Source organism: Canis lupus, chromosome 2, assembly GCF_048164855.1.
Source record: "Canis lupus baileyi chromosome 2, mCanLup2.hap1, whole genome shotgun sequence".
Taxonomy (NCBI): domain Eukaryota; kingdom Metazoa; phylum Chordata; class Mammalia; order Carnivora; family Canidae; genus Canis; species Canis lupus.
The window spans coordinates 59,634,460-59,659,199 of NC_132839.1; the positions used below are offsets into that span (position 1 = coordinate 59,634,460).

At 56.9% G+C, this 24,740-nt stretch overlaps 1 protein-coding gene across 1 annotated transcript in view; it reads left to right on the top strand.

The window, feature by feature from the left end:
• Positions 1 to 15,545: 15,545 nt before the first annotated feature.
• The window catches only part of ADAMTS7 (ADAM metallopeptidase with thrombospondin type 1 motif 7), a 46,581-nt gene continuing 37,386 nt past the window's right edge, over positions 15,546 to 24,740 (top strand). Inside the window, exons 1-2 of the mRNA XM_072784760.1 lie at positions 15,546 to 15,594; positions 20,338 to 20,616. Of these exons, the coding sequence (XP_072640861.1) occupies positions 15,546 to 15,594; positions 20,338 to 20,616 (328 nt within the window). The remainder of the gene's footprint in view (positions 15,595 to 20,337; positions 20,617 to 24,740) is intronic.

The window sequence follows — 24,740 nt, forward strand, 5'->3', positions numbered from 1 at the left end:
CCAGGGGATTGGGGGGTGGGAAGGGAAAGATATGTTTAACAGCACAGAGCTTTGGGTATAACAGGGCGATGCTCACACAGCACTGTGATCGTCCTTACCCTCCCTGATTCATGTCCTCACAAATGGTTTACCTAATAAATATTACTTATATCCTACCACAATACAAAGACTCTGAAGCCCTCCAGACACTTCTTATTGGAGTCCCCATCCTGACATCACACCAAACATGCCGACATTTAGGAAGCCGCACGAGTAGAGCAAGGCAGCATGTGGGCTCCTGGCCTGTTCAACCTGCCTGCAGGGAACCACTGGGTAAAATGCAGATAGCACCTGAGACAGTGTTGGAACCGTGGTCATGTTTGGGGAAAGTGGACAAAAGAGGACCTTCAGGGGTGTGTGCCAGGCTCTCTCTCCTAATGTGGGAGTTGTCACCCGGGGTTCGCTGTACACCCAGCACTGTCAGGTGCAGGAACCGAGACTCGCAGGAAGAAGGCCCAAACAGCCCTGCAGACCCCTGTAGCTCCAACCTGCTTCTCTCACAAGTGGGGAGCCAGAGAGGCCCAGAGCGGGAAGGGCCCTGCCCAGGTCATACAGCACACAAGTCCAGGGTCTCCTGATGCTCAAGCCAGTGCCCTTCCTACCAGTCCTCCTCCCCACCCTCTCTCTCTCCTCCCCTGCTAGGTGGGGGAAGCTCTGAGCTCAGAGCACACCAGCGCCCTCCAGAGCTGCAAGTCTCTACTGATAGTAAGGAGCAAAGAGACTCTGGGAAAAGCTGCCACAGGGAGATTGATATGTGTTTTTTTTTTTAATTTATTTATTTGAGAGAAAAAGAGAGAGAGAATCTCAATCAGACTGCCCGCTGAGCAGGGAGCCCCACAAGAGCTCCATCTCAGAACCTTGAGATCATGACCTGAGCCGAAAGCAGACATGTCACTGACCGACCCATCCAAGAACCCCTAAAGTTTTACTTAAATTCTGATTAGTGAACATACAGTGTAATATTAGTTTCAGGTGCACAACATAGTGACCCCACTCACATACAATACTGGGTGCTCATCAGGATAGGTGCCCTCCTCCATCGCCATCTCCTGTTCTCCATCTCCTCTACATCCCTTCCGGTGACCCTCAGTGTGTTCTCTGTAATTAAGAATCTGATTCTTGGTTTGCCTCTTTCTCTTCCTTTTATTGCCTTGTTTCTTCAATTCCACATATGAGTTAAATCATATGTATTTGTCTTCCTCTGACTTGCTTTGCTCAGCATAACACCCTCTAGTGCCATCCACGTTGTTGCAAATAGCAAGATTTCATTCTTTCTGATGGCTAAATGACAGTCCATTGTGTATACATCACCTTTTCTTTATCCGTTCATCAATCCATGGACACTGAGCTGATTCATAATTTGGCTATAAACATAGGGGTGCACTTGCCCCTTCCAGTCTGCATTTTTGTGTCCTTTGGGTAAATACCTAACACTGCAATTTCTGATCGTAGGGTGGTTCTATGTTTTACTTTCTGAGGACCCTCCACACAATTTTCCACAGTGGCTGCACCAGCTTGCACTCCTGCCAACGGCTCACTGGGGTTCCTTTTTCTCCCCAAATAGCCAAAGCAATCTTGAAAAAGAAACTGACAAACACCTAACAGCAGAGCTGAGTTTTGGACTGGCAGCGGCCAGGAGCAAGAAATCTTCAATTTCCATCTTTAGGGCGTCCCTATGTCTTCACCGAACCCTGGCTAACTTCCCCAAACCTTGAAGGAAGGTGTAGCCTGGCCTCGGAGCCATCAGGGGTCAGAGATAAGAGCAGTTACCTTTAGCTGAGTGCCTACTATGTGTCAGGTGTGTCTCCTTTACTTCACAGAGCAACTCAACGAAGCAGACGTGAACATCTCCCACTTCACACACGGGGAAGTCGAGGCTCAGAAAGGTGTGGGCTTGATTCATGGAAGTACACTATGTTGTACACATGAAACCAGCATAACACTGTATAGTAGCTACACTGGAATTAAAAATTTAAAAATAATAATGATAATTTTTGTAACAAGGTGTGAGGATTTGCTGAGGATTACACAGGGACAGAGCTGTCTGAGTCTCCCTCAACTGCAGAGTAACAGAGCGTTGCTAAACAGAGTCTCACAAAATACTCACCTTGTGGACCTTGGCCTTTATCAAAAGGAATGTTTATGGAGATTGAAGTTAAGCAGCTCCCAGAAAGCTTTTAAATTGTCTTCTGTACAAGAGAGTGAATCAGGCGGAGACGGGCTGAGCTAGAGACCTGGGGGCGAGCACCCAGCAAGGCAAAGCCCCGGCCACCTCAGGCCTCCACTGCCCTGCGGCCAGGACAGGCCTGGGGGTCCCAGGTGACAGACTGGGCCTCAGCTAGGTCTGCCTGCTTCAGGGGGACCTTATAGACAGGGAGGAGAGATAACGGAGGGGTTATCTGGGTTTGCCTCCATCTGGGTTTGCCCAGGAGCCAGAAAACCCGCCCCAGGCAAACCGAGTGGTTCCTCAGCCCTCAGGCTGGCCTGCCTTTCTCCTGGGACCTTGTCCATCAGACCGAGGGACACAGGCCAAGACACAAGATTCCCCCCTTGGTTTCCCCGTCTCATGAGCAGGGGCTCGGCTAGAACATCTGAAACTGCCTCTCGCCTCACCATTTCTCAGTAGGGACCTATGTCTTGCTGACCAAGCTGACGCCAACTCGTGGTCTCCACGTGGCTGCTGCCCTGGGGCATCGCAGAGAAACCAGCTGTGATAACCCATGCGGCAGCAGGACCTGTGCAGGAGCCCCCACATTCATCCAGTGTGTGGTTAGGAGGTGATTATTCATCCTCACCACAGCAGGAGGGATGTTTGAAATGGAGCCCATCCACCCGCAGGGAATTAAAAGTGGGCTTACAGATCAGATCCCCATTTACTTGGCATTTTAACCAGCTACTTAGAAGCTGAGAAACCTAAAGTGGAAACATCAGGAGTGGGGGCCATGCTCATTTGCAGGTCAGTAGGAGTCTTCAACACCCCTCCAGGCTCGACAGCCGGAGCAGGGAAGTGGGTAACTGGCTTCAAGAGGCTCCACTCAGCCTGTGGAGGGTGTCCTGCCCCAAGGGACTGAGCTTCCGGCACAATGTGGCAGGTGCCCTCCAAGTCCCCAGGAAGTGGGGGAAGCCAAAATACAGGGCAGTTGAACAACATGACTTGTCAGGGCATAAGCTGGGCATGTGCATGACATTTGTCACTCACCCCAACCCGCTGTCAGTGGTCCGGAGTGCTTTAAAAGAGAAAGCTGAAGACATGTTGACAGGTGCAGGGCTGTCAGACCAGAAGGCTGAGCGTCCAGGGGCCTGGAAACTGGGGACATAGAGCGTCATGGCACAGATGGTGGGCACACCAGCAGATCCCCATCTCACGAGGCTGGTGCCCTGGGCAGAGGGGACAGCAAGAGTGGGTCTGTGCAAGGTCTGGGTCCAGAGAGGGCTGCAGAGGAAGCCCATTGCAGGCAGAGGCGGGGGATGTGGGGCTCTGTCTTGCGAGTTCCTGCTGTTCACTTGGGTTGTCTACAATGGAGTATTTGGAGCATTGTCTACACCAGGCGCTTGACCATGGAGATGTTTTCACCATAAAATAAACATGGAGCAGACTGCAAACTGGTGAATTCTGAGGATAAAACTCAAGACTTTAAAGAACGTTTCACTCCCAGCTGCATGGAGAGTCCTTGAGATCACAGGGGTGGAGAGGTCTGGGGAAGCACCACCAGGCAGCAGGGACCCGGGGGCAGCAAGGTCAGCTTTGAGTGTATGTTCCAGTTCCCAGAGCGCCCAAGGCAGGTGGGAAGGCCCACAGAAAGGGCCCTTTGAGTTGGGCCTTGATGTAGGCTGTGATTTCACCAGGGAAGGGTAGGGGTGGGAGGGGAGCTGGAAGCAGGGGAGGAGGCTGTGAGGAGGACCAGGAGGAGCGATGGGAGGGGGGACATCCTGAGAGGAGAGCCAAGGAGGAAGGCCAGGAGGAGGGGTGGAGGGGCGGGTGGGGAGGTAGTGGGGAGAGGTGGGCAGGGAGAGGGGCTGGTCCAAGGTACCCTGTGAGCATGGGAGGAAAGGCCAGGCAGGGCCCAAGGTGGGGGCACAGCATACAGGATGGAACTCCCACTAAGAGGCTGCAGGGGATGGTGGGATGAGGCCCCTGAGGCGGAAGGACAGCATGTGACAGGCACCACCACCTGGGTGCCTGCCTGCATGTAGGAGAGGCCTATGAGCCACGTCCTCCCCAGGAGCTGAAGGCCATGTAGCTCCTGTGGGCAGTTCTGAACATGACCCCCAGGCCAGCTGTGGCTCTCGGCTCTGCCAGCTAGCTGCCCTGGAGCCTTGCACCATTTTTTCAGCCAGGCTATGCCTCATTTTTCTCACCTGGGAAGTGGGGACACAGAGGTCACAACATTTATAACAGGCCCAACTCACAGTGGACACTCAGGACATGGTAGCTGTTAGCATTTTCATTATTCAGTATTGAATGTTTCCTAATTTCCATTGTGGTTTATTTATTTGTTTGTTTATTTTGCATCATTCATAAGCTTTTTCTCCTACATGCAGGTTTTTGTTTTGTTGCTGTTACCGACTTCCCGTGTAACTGGATTGTGATCGGAGGTTGGAAGTCTGTACAACAGGAGCTCGCTGGTTCTGCTGTCAAGTGATCTGTGGCTGGTTCACGGTCCGTCTTTACAAAGTTAATTCCCTGAACACTTGAAGGAACATCTATTCTCTGAACATCAGCTGTAGGGTTTTATATTTATCCCTTTGATTGAGCTTGTTACCTGTGTCACCGAGATTTTTCCATATACCCTGATTTTTAATCCGCTGAACCCTTGGCTACTGAGAGGTGTGTTCAGAACCTGCCACCACAATCGTGGATTTGTCCTTTGCTCCTTTGTGATCCTATTGTTTTTTGCATCGTAGAATTTGAGGCTCTTCTATTTTTCGGATAGAGCCAACCGTCTCCACGTATCTTGCTGGAGGGCTGTTATTTTGTGTTGTCCTCCAGTGAGCTGCTCTAGCCCTCGTGAGGTCTGGTGCCCTTGGACGCCTCCCTCTGACGGTAGCACCGCTGCATCTTCCTGGTCACTCAGGTTCAGATTTGCAGGCTGCCAGCCGTTAATCTGCGGCCTGTTTGAGGTGAGTCTGTGCGAACAGCGAGGAGCTACCCTCTGGGGTTGTTTTCCAAATGCAGTGTGACAATCTCAGGGCATAGATAGCATATGCACGCATGTCTCAGACACAGCGCCTGACGCACAGCCAGGTTGCAGGAAACGTTTGCAGATGTGAGTGGATCCCCATGAAGAGAACAAAAACACACACTGGCAGATGGACGGCTTGGTCTCTGCCAGGTGGGGCAGCTCACAGGACCTGCTCTAGGCTCTGACAGCCCATGCCCTGTCCCCAGGCTTCCACCTGTGCGGCTCCTTGTTGGACCTTGTGGGCTTGGACCCCACACTGCTAACCTGCCCAACTGCTGGGCTGCAAGGAGCAGGCAGGAAGGCGTGGGGGCTGCCACGGGACCTCTGTGCTAGATCCCTGTCGCTGCCGCCCAAACCAAGGGGCGCATGTGGGTGGCTTAGGACAACAGCACTGTATTCTCTCTAGTCTGAGACCAGGGTGCTGGCGGGGTGCACTCTCTGGGGAAAAGCCCTCTGCAAGGGGGCCTCCAACTCTGGAGTTAGCAGCAGATCTCCTTTTCCATCCTCACTGCCTGTCTCCACCTTCATGACACCTTCTTACGAGGACACAGCTGTTGGATTTAGGACCAAGCCCAACCTTAACCCGATCAACCTGCAAGAATCCTGCTTCCAAACAAGGCTGCCTCCCCAGGGCCTGGGGGTGCACACTTAGCTGGTCTCCTTGGGGATGCGGCTCAGGCCTCAGAGCAGGTGTTTTCAGATACAGCTGTCAGCCTGGACACCAGCCCCACAGGGACGGCCTGCATCACAGACGTCACCCCCTGGCTCCCAGGCCAGCCCTGCTGTGTTCTGCTGGCTCCCTCCCGCCAGCATCGGGGGAGCCACCATCCTCCCTCACCGTCGTCGTGGCATCCCATGCTCACGTGCCACATGCCATTTGGCAAGAGCTGTCCACACAGGCAGCCTCTTGTCTCTCACCTCCCAACTTCTCTTCCTCAATCTGGCCTTCCCCACCAAGCTGCCCAGCACCTCCCAGGAGCTGGGGATTGAGCCAGGGGCAGCCTCATAGGGATCCGTGCTCAGACCCCAGTTCTCAGCATCTGGAAGTCCCTGCGTTGGCCCGAGGCCACCCTCCCCTGGCAACCTCCACGTCCACGGGGCCCTCTAGCTCCTCTAGCAGGCCGTTAGCCATCCCCATGTTTCCCCGTGTCACTCAGGTGTGTCTGGACAGAGTGCCCCTTCCCTACAGCAGTCTGAGGTGACTCCTCCATGCAGTGGGCACAGTGCCATGTGGTTGCCCAGGGTGCTAATGGCGCAGGGGAGGTGTGGGGCACATAATGGGCTGCAGGGAGCTGAGCTCCAGAGGCCCCGGCCAGCAGGCCTGCCCCACCGCAGCCTGTGTTCCAGGAACAGCCCTCTGGGACCCGAGGACAGGTCCAGGAGAAGACCCTGCTCAGATGAAGAGAAGGGGGACCTGCGACCTCATGATGTGCAGGCAAACTGCAGGATGAGAGTGCACACAGCAGAGTCCTCTCAGCCGTCAGACGTTTATTGACAACCTGCTGTAAAGCAGTAAGAGCAAGAATCAGACGCAGGTAGCTATGGTTTGTGACCGCAAAGAAGAAACAAAGACATACTCAGCACTCAGTGTGCCGTCCTTCAAGGGTGGAGCACCGAGTGGAAGGGACCAGGAAGACCTGTAGGCCTGGCTTGCGTCCTCCAAGGCGAGCCAGATGCACTGCAGGGCTGCCTGCAGCAGAGGGGGAGCTCAGGGCACACAGGCCAATGACCCCAAAAGCCTCCGCAGGGAGTGGGCTGACGTCGAGGTAAGGTCTAGAACACTTCTGCTGGGGTCACAATACCTAGAAGCCTCCCTGGAGGCAACGGGAAAGGGGACCTGGATGGGAAAGGAGGGCTCCAAGGCTCCTCCATCCTGAGGGGCAAGGACTAAGTGCCAGGGCCCAGGGTTCACAGGCTAGCTGGGCTGTGTGGCTCAGGTTTGGGGCACCAGGGAGCCTGCTGCCCTCTTGGGACGGGGCAGGGGACCATCATGCAAGCTGGAGATGCTCTTCTAGCTATGTGCTCCCCAACCCCGACACAGGGTCCACTCAGAGGGGCTCCAGGCGCCGGAGGGTCCCCCACGCACCACCGAGGGGACAAGCACTTTCTGGGATGAAGGGCAGTATCAGCGTGCCTGGGACCACTCAAGCCATCACCCCCACCCTCACCCCACATACACACATCCCTGCAGCATCTGCTGCCCCATCAGCCTGGCCTCTGGAGTACCAGCGCTCTCGGCAGGCACGCGGCTCCTCGTCGCCTCTGTGTCTAGGCCGTGCGTGCTCACTGACAGATGCCCTCCGAGCATCTGTCTGCCTGCCGGGCTCTGGGCAGATGAGCCGACCCCAGGTCAGGGCTTGGGCCTGGCCATCAGAGAGTGGCAGTGTGAGACTATCCCCCTCCGGGCCATGAGAAGCACGCAAGTCCCCACTGCCTAACCCGCCTGCCTCTGCGGGAAGGGTCGGTCCACGCCAGCCCACTGCTCACGCCCACTCTGCAAGCTCCCTCGGAAATGTCGCGTCTGCTGGGCTCATACGCTTGGGTCTCGGCGTGGCCCTCCCGTCCACGTCTGCTGACAATTCCCATCCCAAGGTGCATGGGTGCTGTGGACCCGTGTGTCCCTCCTCACCATCCCCCAGCCCCGGGGCAGCTTGCGGAGAGGCCTCAGGCGCGTCGGCTCTGGCCGTGGCTGCCCACACCTCCCTGGGGTCCGTAGTCCTTTTCTGGGTAAACAGCCTCACACTCTGATGACGAGAGCCAGGAAAGTCACCCTGATCTCCGGAAAGGAGACGGTTTGCCAGAACCAATAGTCAGACGAACTCTGCTTTGTGGCAAGAAATGGCCCTAAGAGCAGTTTGCATGTGAAGAACAGTCAAAAAACAGCACAGATGGTATAAAAATTCATCATTGAGTCACTACTAATCCCCTCATTTTATGGAGGAAGAAACGAGTCCAGAGAGGCAGGGTGACTTGCTCAGGGTCACACCGCAGGGCAGACCAGGGGCTTCTGGCCAGGCTGGCTTCACGCTGAATGTCTTTGCCTCCCACACCTTGGTTGGTGTCCACGGTATGGTGTTCATGGGCTGATTACTGTGCCTTTCTATGATATTCTTGAAACAGGATGATTTTAGGAGTGACCGTGTAAGAAGCTACTATTTCTGATTCAGAGCTTGCAGTTCTCAGTCTCAGGGTGTCTCGGGAGAGGACCCTGTGTCACACCATTGGCTCTTAGGGACAGCTGGGGCCTGGGCTGCAGGGAGAAGGTGGAAACTACAGTCCAGGCTTGTCCTCCCCGCCATTGCTCCATGAAACACTTCCCCCTACACGTGAGGGAGAAGTGAACTGCAAATGGCCCACTTTTAAAATTAACACCAAGAAAAATAATCACAGTTTGGTGCTGATGAAGCAGCGCAGTTCTTTACTTTCCAGAAAAGAGTAACTTCCTTGTAAGTGGACAAGTATTCCAAGGCACTAAGATCCCTCCTAAACACTGTGCTTTACAGAGATAGTGGCACTGCCCACACCATGAGCCGCAGGGTTTCACTGCATCAGGCACTGGCTCTGGGATGGCACATCTGCAGACATGCAGGTTGACCAAGGTCTTGCATGGACTCTGGGCCTGGACACCATGCAGGCAGAATGGGCTTTCTTTTTCTTTTCTTTTGTTTTCTTTGAGTTTATTTATTCATGAGAGACACACAGAGAGAGGCAGAGACACAGGCAGAGGGAGAAGCAGGCTCCCTGCGGGGAGCCCGTTGAGGGACTGGATCCCAGGATCATGGGATCATGACCTGAGCTGAAGGCAGGCGCTCAACTGCTGAGCCACCCAGGGGCCAGAATGGGTTTTCCTTTACATTCGAGCTTCAAGTTTTCCTCCCTGAGAAGCACCAAGCATGAACTTTATGCGCCAATGTTTGCCAAAGATGTGACTATGGCTCCGAGCTCTAACCACCTCCTCTCGAGGGAGCTGTGCGGAGAATGATTTACAGTGGCTCTGCATTGGGAAGAATCAACTACTATCTACCACATGTAAATCACATGCCTTTTCATTTACCTTTTGGGGTGCATGTGGGGAGTAGGAGGAGAAGGTGCTCCCATCTAAGGCAGATGTTAAGCACATACTGAAGATACGCTCCCCATCTAGGCTCACAGGAGTGTGGAAATCACCCAGCAACACCATACCCCCGTGTGACCAACCCGCATCTGTTGGAATACCTCCAAGGACAGGTTTCTCACTACCTCATGATGCTAAAGTGCTCAAAAATGGGAAAAGTCTGTCATAAGTAGGGATCAAATTTGTTTCCCATGACTTCTCCCCACCAACCCCACAGCAGGTGCATGGTCTGTGGCTACCCAGGCTACCACTGTACCACCCCCACTCCCTTATGTTTATCTGAGGCCTCTGGCTGTTCCTTGCAGCCACTTTTCAGGCAACAGCTGGCGCTCTCCAAGCCAGAGCACATGCCAACCAATGATGCTGATCCATCAGAGAAGCACCAGGATCTGGAGGATAGGGCGCAGGCAGGCCTCCCGGATAAGAGCTCAGAAACCTCCAGCCATGGAGGGCTGCCTTCCGTTTCTCCACTGTAGGATCCCACAGATGCCAGGGCCCCTTACAAACACAAAGGGGACACGTTCTGCTGTAGGTCCGTCAGAGGGCGAGGAGCGGAGGGCACTGTGGGCAGAGGCTGTGGCAGGACACCCAGGTGCCAGACCTGGTGTGGTCCCTGTGTTCAGTGGTCCTCGCCTCTACTCATGGACAAGAAACCCAGGCTGGGCAGGAGGGGGCTCTCAGCCTGGGCCACTCTGACCTGTAAGTCTTCTCCACCGCCCCCTCTGAGACCCCAGAACACGGGCCCTGATGCCAGAGGTCGTGGGCCCCCGCAAATGACAGCTCAGCCTGTAGCTCCCAGTACTGATACAGAGGGAGCACCTTGCTGAGAGGGGTGCTTCTGGGGGTGCAGGTCGAGCTGCAGGTACAGCTGCTGGGGCCACAGAGCTCTCTTCCACCCTGGCAGATTCAGAGGGCTGCTGGCAGAGCAGGGGGCAGGGGCAGCTGCTGGAGTGGGCCAGGTAGATGGAGCCTTGGAAGGGGGGTGTGTCCCACCGTCTCCAGGGACCTTCTCCCTGCCCACTCGGCACCCCCCTTCCCTCTCTGGGGTCTGTGCCCCACCCTGCCCTCTCCAGGGTCCACGCCTCCGCCCCCCCCCCCCGCCTCCACCCACGTCACTGTCCCGGGGGCAGCAGCTGAGCCCCACCCAGGGCTCCAGTCCGTGCTCCTATTGGCAGCTGCTCAGAGAGTCCTCGCACTCCCAGGCCCCGGGTGGGGCGCTGACCCGTGGGTGCCCCACGTCCCTCCTCCTCCAGCACCCGGCCCTTGAGCCCTCTTCTCCAGAGAAAGGTGCTCCCCCATGCACCAGCTCGGGACACCCCTCCCCAGAACCCCATCTTGGTCTGTTCCTGAGCCCTGGACCTGGTTCCCAAGACCAGAGGGGCCCCTACACCTGGGCTGGACCCTGAGAGGCGACTAAGCCAGGAGTGGGGGTGGGGAGGGGAGGAGAAGGAGCAGCTCACCCAAAGGCAGTGCACTGCTGAGCAGACTCGGAATAGGGGTCCCAAACCAGGGAAAGCCTGGAAGGCTTCTCAGAGGAGGTGGCTTTGCGCTGCTCACGATACTCCCTTGGCTTAACGCATCCAGTGGCTTCCTCGTGCAGTTGGAGTGACATCCAGACTTCCTGCAAGGCCTTGTGACAGAGACCCTCAACCCGGGCTTTAGAAAACAAATCAATGAACGAATCCCAGACCCCAGAGCTGTGGGCTAGAATCTAAGCCTTGGTATTTTCACAGGTGCCCCAAGCAACCCCAGAGCCCGCCAGCACAGACAGTCTCCCTGTGCAATCCCTGAACACCTGCCACCATTCTGGACCTGACTCAGTTTACTCCAGGCACACTGGCCTAACCTACCCGAGCACACCAATGTCACCAGTCCTCAGAGTTACCTGTGGCTGGCTCCTCTCAGCACGCAGGCCTCATCAAGTGCCACCCCTCAGGGAAGCCTTCCCTCTGCCACCTGCTTCTCCAGGTCCCAGATAGTTGGTGCAGCCCTTGTATTCAGTAGGCACTCCAGGAGCGCTAGGGTTGCAGTGGTGCAGGGGGAGCATAGCCTTTGCTGGGGGATGAAGACCAGTAGGCGAGCCGAGCCGGTGCAAGGGACTGGGCGGCGGATAACACAGGGAAGTAGACAGACGGTCAGTAGCCTGGCAGGAAGCTCCAGGTGCGATGGACTGAAGGATGGGAGGGCCCCCAGGGGAGGAGGAGACCGTGGGCCCCGTGAAGTCACTTACTAGCTGCGTGTCCTGGGGCTGACCGGTGAACCCTGCCCATCTGTAAAGGACCCTAGTGATAACTCCTTGTCAGGGTCATAGGAGGAGTAGCCCAGTGAATGGGGGAGGGCCTTAGCTCTGCTGCTATGGGGCCTTGCTCCTTCTTTCCCTCCTCCTCCTCCTCCTTTCCTTCTCCTCTTTCTCCCCTACCCTCTCTCCCCCCCTCCCCTTACTCCTCTCCCCCTCCCCCTTCTCTTCCTCCTCCCTCCTTTCCCCTCCTCCCCCTCCCGGTTCCCCTCCTCCTTCCCCTCCTCCTTCTTCTCATGGTTCCCAGGCTCCTCTCTGTGGGTGGATATCCCCTGCTGGCCCTGGCTCTTTCCTTCTTTCCTGCCTTCCTCAGGAACACTGGCTGGGCATGCCACCAGGAGCTGGGAGGTGGTCCCCAGAGACCAGGTCTTGCTAGAGTCTCCTGTCCTCCATCAGTCACCACAGCCAGCCCTGCTCCCAGGCCTCTGCCTCCCTTACCCAGGGGAAGGAGAATCAGCAACAAGTGGGAGTCTCTACCCAGTGATCAGAAAAGGGGAAATTGACCCAATTACCCAGCTCTAGTCTGGGCCAGACCCTGGATGAACTAGAAATCTCATAGGAAGTTTGCAAAATTAGGTCATACTTTCCCAGGGTTTCCCTCCAGGGGACCCTGAGGGCCAGGGGTTTCTTCCTCTGGGAGGTGTCACTGTGTGTCAGGTGGCCTGGGCTCTAGTGTCTGTTCCTCGGCACCTAACATGCTGTATAACTGGGGGTGAGTGCCTTGCCCTCCCTCACCCGTCTGTACGCCCCCCGCCCCCCATACAGTGCTCTGTAAGGCCCCATACTCTATGAGCTCCCTGTGCACCTGTTGTCTTCGTTGGTTCATGGATGGTGTGTGGGTAATCCGGCTGGGATCCTCTTAGCCCCTCTGCATTCGGAGGAGTCAGATGCCAGCATGCCCCACCCCCAAGCCCTCCATGACTTCCTTCCCATTTAGAATAAGCTCCTCACTCCTCCCCTGGCCACAAGGCTCTGCCTGATCAGGTGCCGGCTCCCCTCTCTGCCCCCTGACTCTGCCCACCTTGTGCTAGGATCCACCTACATCTGCCTCAGCTTCCCCAGAGCACCAAACCTTTCCTTGCCTTGGAGGCCTTGGCACTTGCCACACTGTCTGCTTGGAGTGCTTCCCCCAGTTTGCTCCAAGACTGCCTCTTTCTTACGCCACAGGTCTCAGATCAGAAGTTGTCTCCTCCAAGAAGTCCTCCCTGACCACTGTATTTATATCTCCCACCCCACCCCACCTCAAGTCTCCCTCTCATCACCTTTTTAAGTAAAATGTAATATCCACACACATGCCCACATATCACAAGTGTACAGATGATGGATTTTCACAGACCAAGCACACCCACGTAAGCAGCACCCACATCCAGAAGCAGAGCATGACACACGGGGTGGTTGTGCCACGGGACGTTGCCCGTTCTGGACCCCGCATTCAGGGAACAATGTGATGGAGATGGGACCAGGAGCTCTCAGGGTATAGGGGAGCACAGACAGTGCTGGGGGCAAGGTCAAGGGACAGATGGGGAGGGTCGAGCTCTAAGCTGGGCCTGCAGGACCTGCAGGACCTGCATTCACCAGGGTGAGTGTCTCAGAGAGGGTGGAGGGAGCCAGGGCAGGGGACATTGTGCCTCCTGCATCCAGGCCCAGGGCTAGCACTGTCACAGGATTGGTTCTTCCCACCCTATGGCCCCTGTGAGGCCCTGGGGGAATGGGATGGGGCCCCACATACACGGGAGGAACCTGAGGTCTGCCTGTGCTGCTCAGATGGCTCCCCAAGGACAAGCACACAGGATCCACCCAAGAGGAGGCTGTCATGGGTAGGAGAGGGTCTCGGGTGAGGGACAAATTAGTTTTCTTTTCTAAAAAACAATTTCTTGACCATTGTTACTACAGTGAAAAAAATAGCACTTCCATGGATCATTTTTCACAAGTTATGTGGTCAGTATTTTTCCCTTTGGGATAACTCCCCACGAAGAGATTACAGGTGGTGAGTCACGAGCCGTTCTGGGTTCCTGCCTGCCGCACAGCCCCTGCCAAGCCCCCTCGCACTCCCAGAGAGCCTTGCTGGATGATCTCAGAGCCCACGTGCCAGCGGCCCAGGGGACCTCTGGGACCTACAGAGGACAGGTCTGGCTCAGGGCCCCCTTGGAACTGCATCCTATCCTTCCACAGAGTGTGTCTGTGTGCGTGTGTGTCCGGGGAGGTCGGGACAGGGTCAGCGGCCCAGGTTCTTGTGGCACCACTTGGCCTCTTTAACCATGAACAGGTGTTACTTGGATACATCTGCAAATGAAACAGCAAAAACCAGATATTTCTGCAAATTTGACAGGTGATGAGGGCTTCATGGATGCTTGGACTGACATTCCCTTTGTGGCCGGTGAGGATGAACATCACCATTTGTGTTCTCTGAATGCCGTGCGCACTGCCAGTGAGGTGCCACGGTGGGAGGTGGGCCTGGGGCACACACAGATCACAGGGTTAACCAGAAAATTCCTGCAGAGCATCCAGCATGTCCACGGTCTCCGCCACATCCACGAGCTGCACCACATCCACAGGCCAATGTCAGCGCAGGAATGAGACGACCAGATTGTCCCCCAAGTGGCTGTAACGCGGGGTGGTGGACTGGGGACTGCAGGCCCACTCAGGGCACACAGGGGACTTGCTGTCGGCAGGCCCGGTGGCCAGGGCACGCTGACGGCCAGAGCTCCGGCGTCAGCCTGGCCTGGAGCCTCCTGGGCTCCACTATGGTTCTAGGCAGTTCTCCATGATCTTTCCAAAAACATTTGCCCACTTTTCGTAGAAGCAACAGCCCCACCCCCACCCCACCCCACCCCCGCCTTGCATTCAGATTTGGGTTTATCTCCTTAATTATGTCATACCATGGTAACAGGATGGAGAGTCCAAGAACTGAACTCCAGGTCACAAACCATCTTCCTCGGAACCTCAAAGGCAGCGCTCTGCTGGCTTCCAGCTCTCAGAGTGATGGCGAGGACTCCCGATTCCCGTCTCTGTGACCGTGGCCCCCGCTCTGGAAGCTCCAGGGGTGACTTACCCGAGTACCCGAGTGCCCGTGGGCTGGCACACACAGATGCAGCGAGGCGGTGTGCCTGTGTGGATCCGCTTGCTCCTTCTCCATTGTGCTGGATGCCAGCAAGCTCCTCCAATCTGGAAAATTAGGTGCTTCTGTCCGAGAGACGTCCTTGTGCCGTCGGCCTGATGGTCGTCTCTCTGACCTCTCTGATCTTTCCAGATCTCCCGTTTTTTGGATGTTGGGTTTATGGAGGTTTATAATATGGAGAAGTTTTGCCTTTTATGTAGGCGCATCTATTAACTTTTTTTTTTCTGTACAGATTTTGCTGTTGATTTCATCTTTAAAGTATTCATCCCAACCCCCAGATTATATAACCAGCCCCATTTGTAATGTTGGTGAAACCAATTTCACAATCAGGCTCGTGCTGTTTCCATTCAGCTTGGCTCCACCGCAGGCAGCACATGTGAGTGTTCGTCAGGTGAATAAAGGAGAGAAACGTTTTATTGATTAAAAAAAGAAGAAAAACGACCCATGTAATCTATTTTATCCAGGATTTTATTACCAGCAAAATTCTGTTTTGTTTTCTTTTTAAAGATTTTATCATTAAGTCATCTCTACACCCAGCGTGGGGCTAGAACTCATGATCCCGAGATCAAGAGCCCCATGCTCCCCCAACTCAGCTGGCCGGGTGCCCCAAGGTTCTGGTTTTTAAGTGTTGAAATGGTATTTTCTTTACAAAAGTTAATAAAATGCATGGGAAAAAAAGTTAAAGGATAAATGAACAGAAAGAACTACCAAGCCCTCAGTAAATTAACAGAGAAGCATAAGGAGTTTTCAAATGATTCCCAGACACGGGGATATGGAGCACCCATTGCTGAAGCGATGGCGGGAAGAGAAGGGAAGCAAGGAGGTGACGAGTGGCTGCAGACGAGTGGGGTGGCAAGAGGCCGAGCAGGGCCAGGTTCCTGCCAGGTTCAGGCCGGGTGCGCAGCTCACCTGCAGAGCAGCTCAGACTCGCAGGTGACAGTCTCCTCTCGTGGTCCTTGTGGGCGGCCGCCCAGGAGAGCAGGCCCGGCCCTCTGGGGGCTTCGGGGCTCGGGGTAAAGGCAAGAGCAGACGGCAGGGAGCAGGGAGAGGGCCATCGCCAGGGTCCCTCTGGAGTCAGCACGGCTGTTGAAGGAAGGTATTGCGAATCCTTCTTGAAGAGGAGATGGCCTATTTCCCACACGCATTTAGCAGCCTGACAGAAACATCTCCAGAAGGAGAGCAGCACCACTGAGGAGCCTTTGATGATGGATCCGGGAGGAAGAGGGCGCGGTGGCAAGGGACCCAGGTGCTGCGGGCAGGCCCGGCTCTGACACCTTCGCTTCAGGACCTTCAGCAGATGACGCAGGTTGTGTGCACTGCAGGTTTCCACTTGATCGATCACTGAGGATAGCGGTGACCTCTACTTCACTTGGGAACAGGATGACGTGAGATATTGCAGGTAAGGTGTAGGGCCAGCACGCTGGACTCGGTGCATCCAATGTCACATGTGCCTCTGTCTTGTTTTTAAAGATTTTATTTATTTGACAGAGAGAGAGAGAGAGAGAGAGAGAGAGAATGTGCAGGGGAGAGAGGGAGAGGCAGGGGGAGAAGCGGACTCCCCGCTGAGCAGGGAGCTGGATGGCCATGGGGCTCGATCTCAGGACTCTGGGATCATGACCTGAGCTGAAGGCTCAACCACTGAACCCACTGAGCCACCTAGGCACCCACACTTGGCCTCCCTGGGGGACCTGGGGCAGCCCGCCCTGCCAAGGCCTGGCCTAGGTGGGAAGGTGTCGGGCTTCAGAGATGCAGATAAATTGAGGACACTGGAGTCTCGGGGCTTCCAGGATGATGGCCAATGGGGCCTGGGGTGGTGCCTCCACATTCCCTTCTGAGGCAACGGTCTCATGCATCTCCCGGGCTGGCCCTTCAGAGGGGGCTTGTGGGGCATCCCTGCCCCCTACACTGGAATTTAAAATTAATTTTGCAACTCTTGCAACTTACTGGGGTGGAAGAGACCCCACCAAAACAGTGCCTTTAATTTGGCAACAGCTGCCCATCTGTCAGTTACAGGTGCACGTGCCCTGGACAGCTAGCCTGGAGCTGGACCTGACCCCACAATGTGCTCACCCTGATGCACAGAGGATGGCCACAGTGAGACTGCTACTTAGAATGCATCAGTGGGTGAAACAAAGATTCCCTCGTCGAGCTATTCACGTTCCGATGTGTGTGCCACCTGCTAGGAAGCCATGAAAGGCTGTGACAGATCCACAAGCAGAAAGGTGGGACCATCACTATGCTACATTGTTTTATTTTTTTATTTTTATTTTTTAAAGATTTTATTTATTTATTCATGATAGACATAGGAGAGAGAGAGGCAGAGACACAGGCAGAGGGAGGAGCAGGCTCCACGCAGGGAGCCCGATGCGGGACTGAATCCCGGGACTCCAGGATCGCGCCCTGGGCCAAAGGCAGGTGCCAAACCGCTGAGCCACCCAGGGATCCCATGCTACATTGTTTTAAGTGAAAAATCCAGATATAGCTAGAGTGTATGTGTGACCCTGTGTGTGAAACACAACTTCATGTATGCACACACATTCCCTGGGATGATTTGTGAGAAACTGAGGCAGAAATGGCCCCAGGATGGAGCACGAGGCACCAGGGACCCGCTTTGGGAGAAGAGTTAGTTTTCTCTGCGGGTCAAGTCTCAATATTTGTCCTGTGCCCGCCTGACCAAAAAACGCAAAGTACAACAAAACTCCAGAACATAAGGCCTTTTGCTTTGCCACATGCCTTCAAACGATTTAATCCACGAGACCGGAGATTTTCAAGCTAGGCACTAGTGGCATTCAGGGCTGGATAATCCTTATTGGTGGAGGCTGGCCCCCTGTAGGAGGTTGCCCGTGGCATCTCGCCCTTGGCTGTGACAACCAAAAATGTCTCCAGACACTGCCAAATTCCCCGGAGGTGACATCACCCCCGGCTGAGAACGCCCATGCTAGAAAACACATGAAACAAGGAGTGCGGATCACCGTCTCCATGAATAGGTTAAGACAGTTGAGGCTCAGAGTTTTTATTGAATTTTTAAAAATTCTGTGCCTCATTTTATCAGTTACCTATTCATTTATAACCTTAAAAATAGACAGTGCTTTCCTGTGTGTACTACCGTTTCAGCAACCTGTCAATACATCCAGTTTCTGGTTTACTTTTGCCGTTTCTGGTAACGTTTTAGCTAAGTTAAGGCTAACTGGCGATGTTGGGCCACGTAGCGCAGTGATCATTGAAAACGGAAAATAATCTCTATTAGGACTTGGGAGGGAGACTCTCTAATGGGACATTCTGAACGATTGCACTGAACATGCTGAAATATCTTCTCCCTTGCTTTGTTCAAAATGTTCTCTTTGACCCCAGGGCCTTGTTTTCCTGATTGGGTCATCCCCGTGTCCCATCCTCTGTGTGCTGGGCAGTCCGGCCTGGTTTCGGAGGAGGTGCACAGGGAAGGCACTCCTAAGGGGTGCACTCAGGGTAGAGGCCGGGGCCTGGGGCTGGAGTAGAGGCAGATGGCCACTGTCGTCGGCCTGGAGGCGTGAAAACACACACTCCAGGGCTGTCTTTCAGAGAGGCCTCAGATCGGGATTTGGCCTTGGTGGTGGCCACAGGAACAAGGGCGGCAGGTTGTGGCACTGGCCAGGGAGAGCTGGTACCCCCTCGCCGGATCCTCTGGGAGGCCCGAGGAGGGGGCAGGGTGGGCAGAGTGCCCGTGAGAGTTGGTATTACCTACAGTCTGTAAGGATAGATGTTGGAGGTACCATGTCTGTGCCCATCTATCCCCTCACTGCACACGGCTGGCCCTCATCACTCTGGTTGAAGGCTTCCCCGCAAACTCCCCCCCAACCCCCTGCAGCCCTCTCAGTAGAGGGGCTGTCCGCCTGCCCGCTGTCTGCAGCCCCCTGCCACAGGGCTCTTGAGAAGGGACACCATGTCCATGTTGTTCCCTGCAGAGGCCCCTGTGAATCCCCCACATCTGCAGGGTGAGGAGGGGACGGGCCAGGCTGTTGAGGGTGAAGTGCAGGGGTGAGGTAGGGGCATTTCTAGAATGCTCAGGGCAGGTCAAGACCAGGACCGGGGTGGGTCCAGGGGCTCTTGCACCACAACGGAGGATGGAAGAGGGAGAGAAGTCTAGCTAGGCCCTGGAGACGTGGGGCTGAGAGGGGGGCAGAGGGGCAGCTGGGAGCCCTAGGGCCCCCTAGTCCATGGAGGAGTGTCATTGTGTCTTTCACAGGAGGGAGACTAGGATGCCTTTAGACTGAGGGTTGCCAACTATGGGGACCAAGGAAAGAGGGAGCTCCCAGAGCAAGGTCCTTGGGGGAAGCAGGAGGCCAAGGGGCACAGGGCCCTGGTGGATGTATCTGCCTGTGATTCTGGGGGGTCCCTGCTCCGTTGTGTCCAGAGGGAGGGGAAGTTACAGGAGCTGGGTGCATGGGGTGAGATGTGTGGAGGGTGAGGAGTGGGATTGTCCCGGGCACTGGGGGCGGGTGGGAGCCAGGGGCCAGCAGCAAAGGAAGTGGGTGAAGCCAGGAGGGGCTGGTAGGTGGGGAGAGAAGGGGTGACACAGGACCAGAGGAAGAAAACAGAATGTGATGAGGGCATGGGGAGGGCAGGAAAGACCAAGGTCTGATCTGAAGGCCGCCAGATCCTCAGGTGTCAGAGGGGGAGGTCCCAGATGACAAGCCCAGGCTGTGGCTGTGGGAGCTGCTGGCCGAGCTGGAAGGGAAGGTCCCTGGACACGAGGACGTCAGGGAGCCGAGTTGACACATGCTCCCTGCGACCCTGGAGGAGCCAGGAGTCAGCTTCCAGGAACCAGGGGAAAGTGCATGGAGATGGACAGACAGGAGGAGGCGTGGGCCTGGGGGAGGGGGGCTGGCCACCAGGAGCAGGGAAGTCCAGGGCAGGCCAGGCTGAGCCAGGGCAGCAGTGTCCCGGGGGTGGGCTCCTGCCGGCACTGGCCGAGGGGCTGTGACCCTGGGGACAGATGGCCGGCCTCTGTGCTGACCCACCGGCGGGGCAGGACGGAGCCTGGGGACGAGCCCACCAGCCGGGCCCACCAGCCGGGCCTCCCGGCTGACAGCATCGGAGTGGGGTCTGTGTGGGGGTCCCCGGGGAGACCTCCGTGCCCTGCTCCTGGGGGCCGGCCGGCTCCGGGAAGGATGGTCCCGAAATGCCGGCATCTGGGGGGGGGGGGGGGGCGGCTTGTGGGGGGCGGGGAGACACTTGCAGGGTCACGGCCCAGAGGTCCGGCTCGGCTCCGCCGCCAGAGGGCGCCCGCGGCCCGGCGGGAGGTCGGGAAGGTCGGGGCCGTCGGGGGGCGCCGCGCGCGTCGGTCCCCGCGCCAGCCCCCAAGCTGTCGCCGGGGGGCGGGGCCCGGAGGGGGCGGGGGCGGGGCCGGGGGCGGGGCGGGGCGGGGCGGCCCGGGCCGGGGAGGGGCTGGCGGCAGCGCGGCCCCCTCCCTCCCTCCCTCCCTCCCTCCCTCTCTCCTCCGCTCTCCTCTCCTCTTTCTCTCTCTCTTTCTTTCTCGCCGTCGGGCCCTCGGTCCCGGGAGCCTCCTGCGCCGCCGAGGGGGCGGGCCCTGCAGCCTTTGTTGCCGCAGACCGGGTCCCGCCGCGGGAGCTGCGCGCGGGCCGGGCATGTCCTGAGCCGGACCGGGACCGGGACCGGGACCGGGACCGGGCAGCCGGCGGACGGGACGGACCAGAGCGCGCGCGCCCGGCGCCCCCCTACCCGGCACCGCCCGCCCCGGCCATGCCCCGCCGCCCGGGCGCCCGCAGCCCCCGCAGCCCCCGCAGCCCCCGCAGCCCCGCGCCCCGGCTGCGCCCCCTGCTCCTGCTGCTCTGCGCCCTGGCGCCCGGCGACCCCGGACCCGCACCAGGTGGGTGGCCGCCCCTCCCCGCCCGCCCCGCGCGCCCCCCTCTCGCCCCCCGCACGGCCCGGGGGCTTGGGAGCGGTGGGGTCGGGGCCCCCTGCCCGTGCCTGGAGGAAGCCCCTCGGCCTTCGGGCGCACGGCGCGGGGTCCCCCTGGGTCTGGTCCGCGCGCGGAGGGCTCGGTGCGGAGCCTCGTCGGCTCCTGGTCCGCAGGGCAGCCCGTGGGGGCCGAGGGTGCAGGGGGCGCGGGGACCCGGGGCGCAGGGGCGGGGGCGCAGGGGCCCAGGGGCCGGGGGTGCAGCGGGCGGGGGCCGGGGGCGCGGCGGGCCGGGGGCCGGGGGCGCGGGGGGCCGGGGGCGCGGGGACCCGACTCGCGGGCCCCCCGCACTTCCTGCCTCCCCTCCCCTCTCCTTCCCTCTCCTCCCCGCCCGGAGGGTGCAGACGCCGGAGCTCCCCGGAGGGAGCGGAGGGGAGCTTCTCTCCCGGCCCTGGGCTCGGCTCTCCCTGCCCCGCCCGGCCGGCCTCCGACGAGCCCTTGGCCCACGTCCAGGTCCTGCTAGGCTGCGGAGCTGCAGGCGCGTCCGAGGCAGCTGGCCTGGGACTTGGGGGGCCGAGGACCCGGGGGATCCCTGGGCTGATGGGCCGGTCGGATGGCCGCGAGAGCCATGCGGGCGACGGGCTCCGGGAGGCTTTGTAGGGGAGGAGAGACCAGAGCCGGGAGGGACGGGATGGATGAACCCCTCCGGGTGGGCTGGAGGCGGTGGGGGCGCCCCCTGGCAGGGCGCGGGCGCATTGGGCCTGCGTGCTGGGGATGGGGGCCTTTGCCCCCCAGGACAGGGACTGATGGGGAAAGCCTCCCTGGGCCGAGTGTGGGGGCATTTAAACCAGATTTTAGAGGTTTGGGGGAGCCACTGACGGACGTAGCTCGTGGAAGTGGAGTTTTCGGGAGGTTCCCTCAAGCGGCAGTGTATTCCTGTGCAGAGGGAACAAATATTTAATGAATTCTTATTTCTCATCATCTCTGCAACAGTCCTGAAAGGCAGGGAATACAAAGTTCTTTCATGATGGAGGGGACAGGCTCAGAGTGGCCTGCCCGGTCGGGTCCTTAGCTACTGGGTGAATCCTGTTTTCCCACTGCTGGGAGTGGGGGGCCCCTGAAGGCTGCCCAGGTGATGGGGATGAGGCAGCAAAGCATTTGCCCCAAGGAACTGCCCCTGAGCCTGCACTTGGCTCTAGGCCCCCCGGGCAGGTGTCAGAGGAGTGAGGGGGCCCCGGTCCACTTCCCAGCCTTCTGTTGTAGTTACCAGGATAATGGTATGTACCTCGCAGGGTTCTTGGGAAAGATACAGGTGCTGAATGTCAGTAGCTTAGCACAGGGTAGAGTGACTGCCACTGGGAGGTCATTTTCAGTAATCTGCCACAGAGACCCAGGAAGACTAGGGAGGCCTTGGTGAGTCCTGTGGTTTGGACAACCTCCATTTGGCAGATGAGGCAGGGCAGGTACCCTCTTCCATGTAACCTGCCCCCTTCCCGCTGGAAGGTCTTCTCGAGCCCCCATAGGTAGACAAGACGGGGCTACCCCATCCTGACCCCAGACTGCACAGCTGTTATCATTTTCTCTGGAGCTGCCTTGGGAGTCCTAGACCGGGGTCTCTACCCACTGAACTACCTTCCTTGAGACCAAAAGGGCACATTTTGAGCTCCCTTTTAGGAAAGTGTATCCTGACTTTTCCTCCTGTGACACATCAAGAGACGTTTTGGGGTTGATGGGACTGGGGTGGTGTACCCTCCCACTAAACACTGAATTGCACATGTGAGCCCTGTGTGCATGCTGGGCACATGAATGCCAATTCTAGGAGGATGGCATGTCTCGCACACTCATGCACTCTCACACCCCGGTTATTTTTCCTCTTTGTCATGAGCTTCGGGTCAGGTCATTTGAAGGGCTGGACTGTTACTCTGGTTTTTGATAGAGAGGTGAGGGTAAAGACCTGACGGCATTTCTCTGGTAGAAGCTGCAAAGTGACGGTTTTGTCACCCAGTGGTGATATTGAAAGTATTTAACACCCAGCGTGGCAGGGGCTCAGTCCATTCAGAACAGAGCACCTGACTTGGCACAACCGCTGGGCCGCCAAGCAGCATGGTCCTGCTGAACAGCGCCCGCACCATCCAGCCTCTCAGCCCTGTGGTGCCCACACACCTCTACGGCTTGCCAGCCCTGGGGCGGGGGATGAGAGTCTCAGCTACCAAGTCTCTACCAGGGGTCAGCTGTAGAGACAGGGAAAGGGTTGTTTGCTTTGTAACTCACTCAGCCCCCATCATAAAATATTTTAATGGCAAAACAATATGTTACAAAAAGATTAGTGCAGAGCAAAACAAGAAAATAAAATTATTGCAGCGAAGTGATAACTTTCTCCAAGTCTTTAGTTTCCTTTTTTTGATTAAAAATCATCTTCTTAAGCCTTTGGGCAAAGAGATAAAACAGGCTTTTAGGAAACTGTGGAATCTACTTTAGAACCTCTCTGGCTACTTTTCTGTTGTAACTTAGCTCTCCCGTGCTGTGTGCTGTGTTTCTGTGCTCAGCACCTACGTGGGAGCTTGTTTAGCTCACACACCCGGAGGGGCAGGTGCGGTGATTCTTGCGCCTGAGTTAGAGATGGAGCACAGACTCCAAGGGGTTGAGTAACCTGCCTGCGGGCTAACAGCTTCGGGCGGCAGAGATGAGACGCAAGCCGGGCGGCCTGGCTCCAGAACACACGGATCCTCGTGCCTTTTACCTGCATTTCCGTCACATTTCTGAGCTTAATAGGCAGCTTCTTTATAACTCATTCTGAACTTCGGTCTTGTGATTTGCACAAGGTCTAGAGCAGGATTTTCAGCAAGACCCTCTATCCCCGGGGGCCGTGGATCCCTCCCCAGGGACACCTGTTTAGAGTGGGCCATTTCTCCCCAGTAGTTCTGATTCCCCCATCGCATTCGTACCCCCGATTCCCACCCTATGTGCTAAAGACACTGCTGTTGCCACGCAGCCCCTGTTGCTCAGGACACTGGGCGCCACAGGCAGGTGGGCACCTGCATGCCCTTACCTTCAGGGAGGTACCTGGGATGGCCCAGGCCCAGGAACCACGGGTGGTACTTAAGACAGAGCCTTGGGATGCAGCTGCTGACTTATCCCATAGGCTTCTTGTCCTATGCTCCCTCCCCCCGGGGCTTCTGTCCCCTGACCAGGGTTCCCCCTGTGGGTGGGGACACAGAGGCTCACAGAGGCTCAGCGACCATCCAGCGACTGCCCCCAAACTTTTCTGTGTTCCAAGCCCACATTCCTGACAATGCCTTATTTCATCACTCCATGGTCTTGTTTTACAAGACGTGGGCGTTGCCTGAGCCTACAGCATCTAGTCCTCCTGGGGCCCATCACCCGGCAGGGTCCATCACCTGGTGTCTGCCACGGGACCCTCCGGAGTCAGAGGACTGCACACAGCACCCTCCCTGATGAGGCTTTTCTTAACCTCAGCCTATCTGTGTGACATCCCCTCCCCAGCTGGACCACTCAGTCCTGGGCCAGGCATCAGGGTCAGGAGTGCCCGACACCAGTTCCCTGTTTTGAAGGGAAGGATGGTGTCTCATACATTTTCCTGGACTTCGGAGCAACTACCGCTCCCTCACAATCAGTAGCCCAGTGTGACACATCAGGTGCCGTCCCCCAGGGCAGCAACATGGGTGAACAAGCCTGGCAGGTGGCCCATCTCCTGTTTCTCCATTTCTGTTAGAAATTCAGTTCTTTAGTCACTGAAAGACAGCATAACTAGGAGGCAGTCAGTGGCAGTTGGGAATAGAAGAGGGAGCCGTGGGGACTGGGCGGGGGGTGGGAGGGGGTGGGGGGCAGCCAGGGTGGAGTACAGGCCCTCTCCCAGGGGCTCCTTGCTCTACCGCAGCCACTTCTGCTGGGTGGAGATTGAGGTCTGACATGTATGAATGATAAGGCTTTTCGGAGAAAGCTGAAAATTGAAATTTTTGGATAAGATCATGTAATTTTTATTTGTATTTATTTATTTATTTTTAAGATTTTATTTATTCATGAGACAGAGAGAGAGAGAGAGAGAGAGAGGCAGAGACACAGGCAGAGGGAGA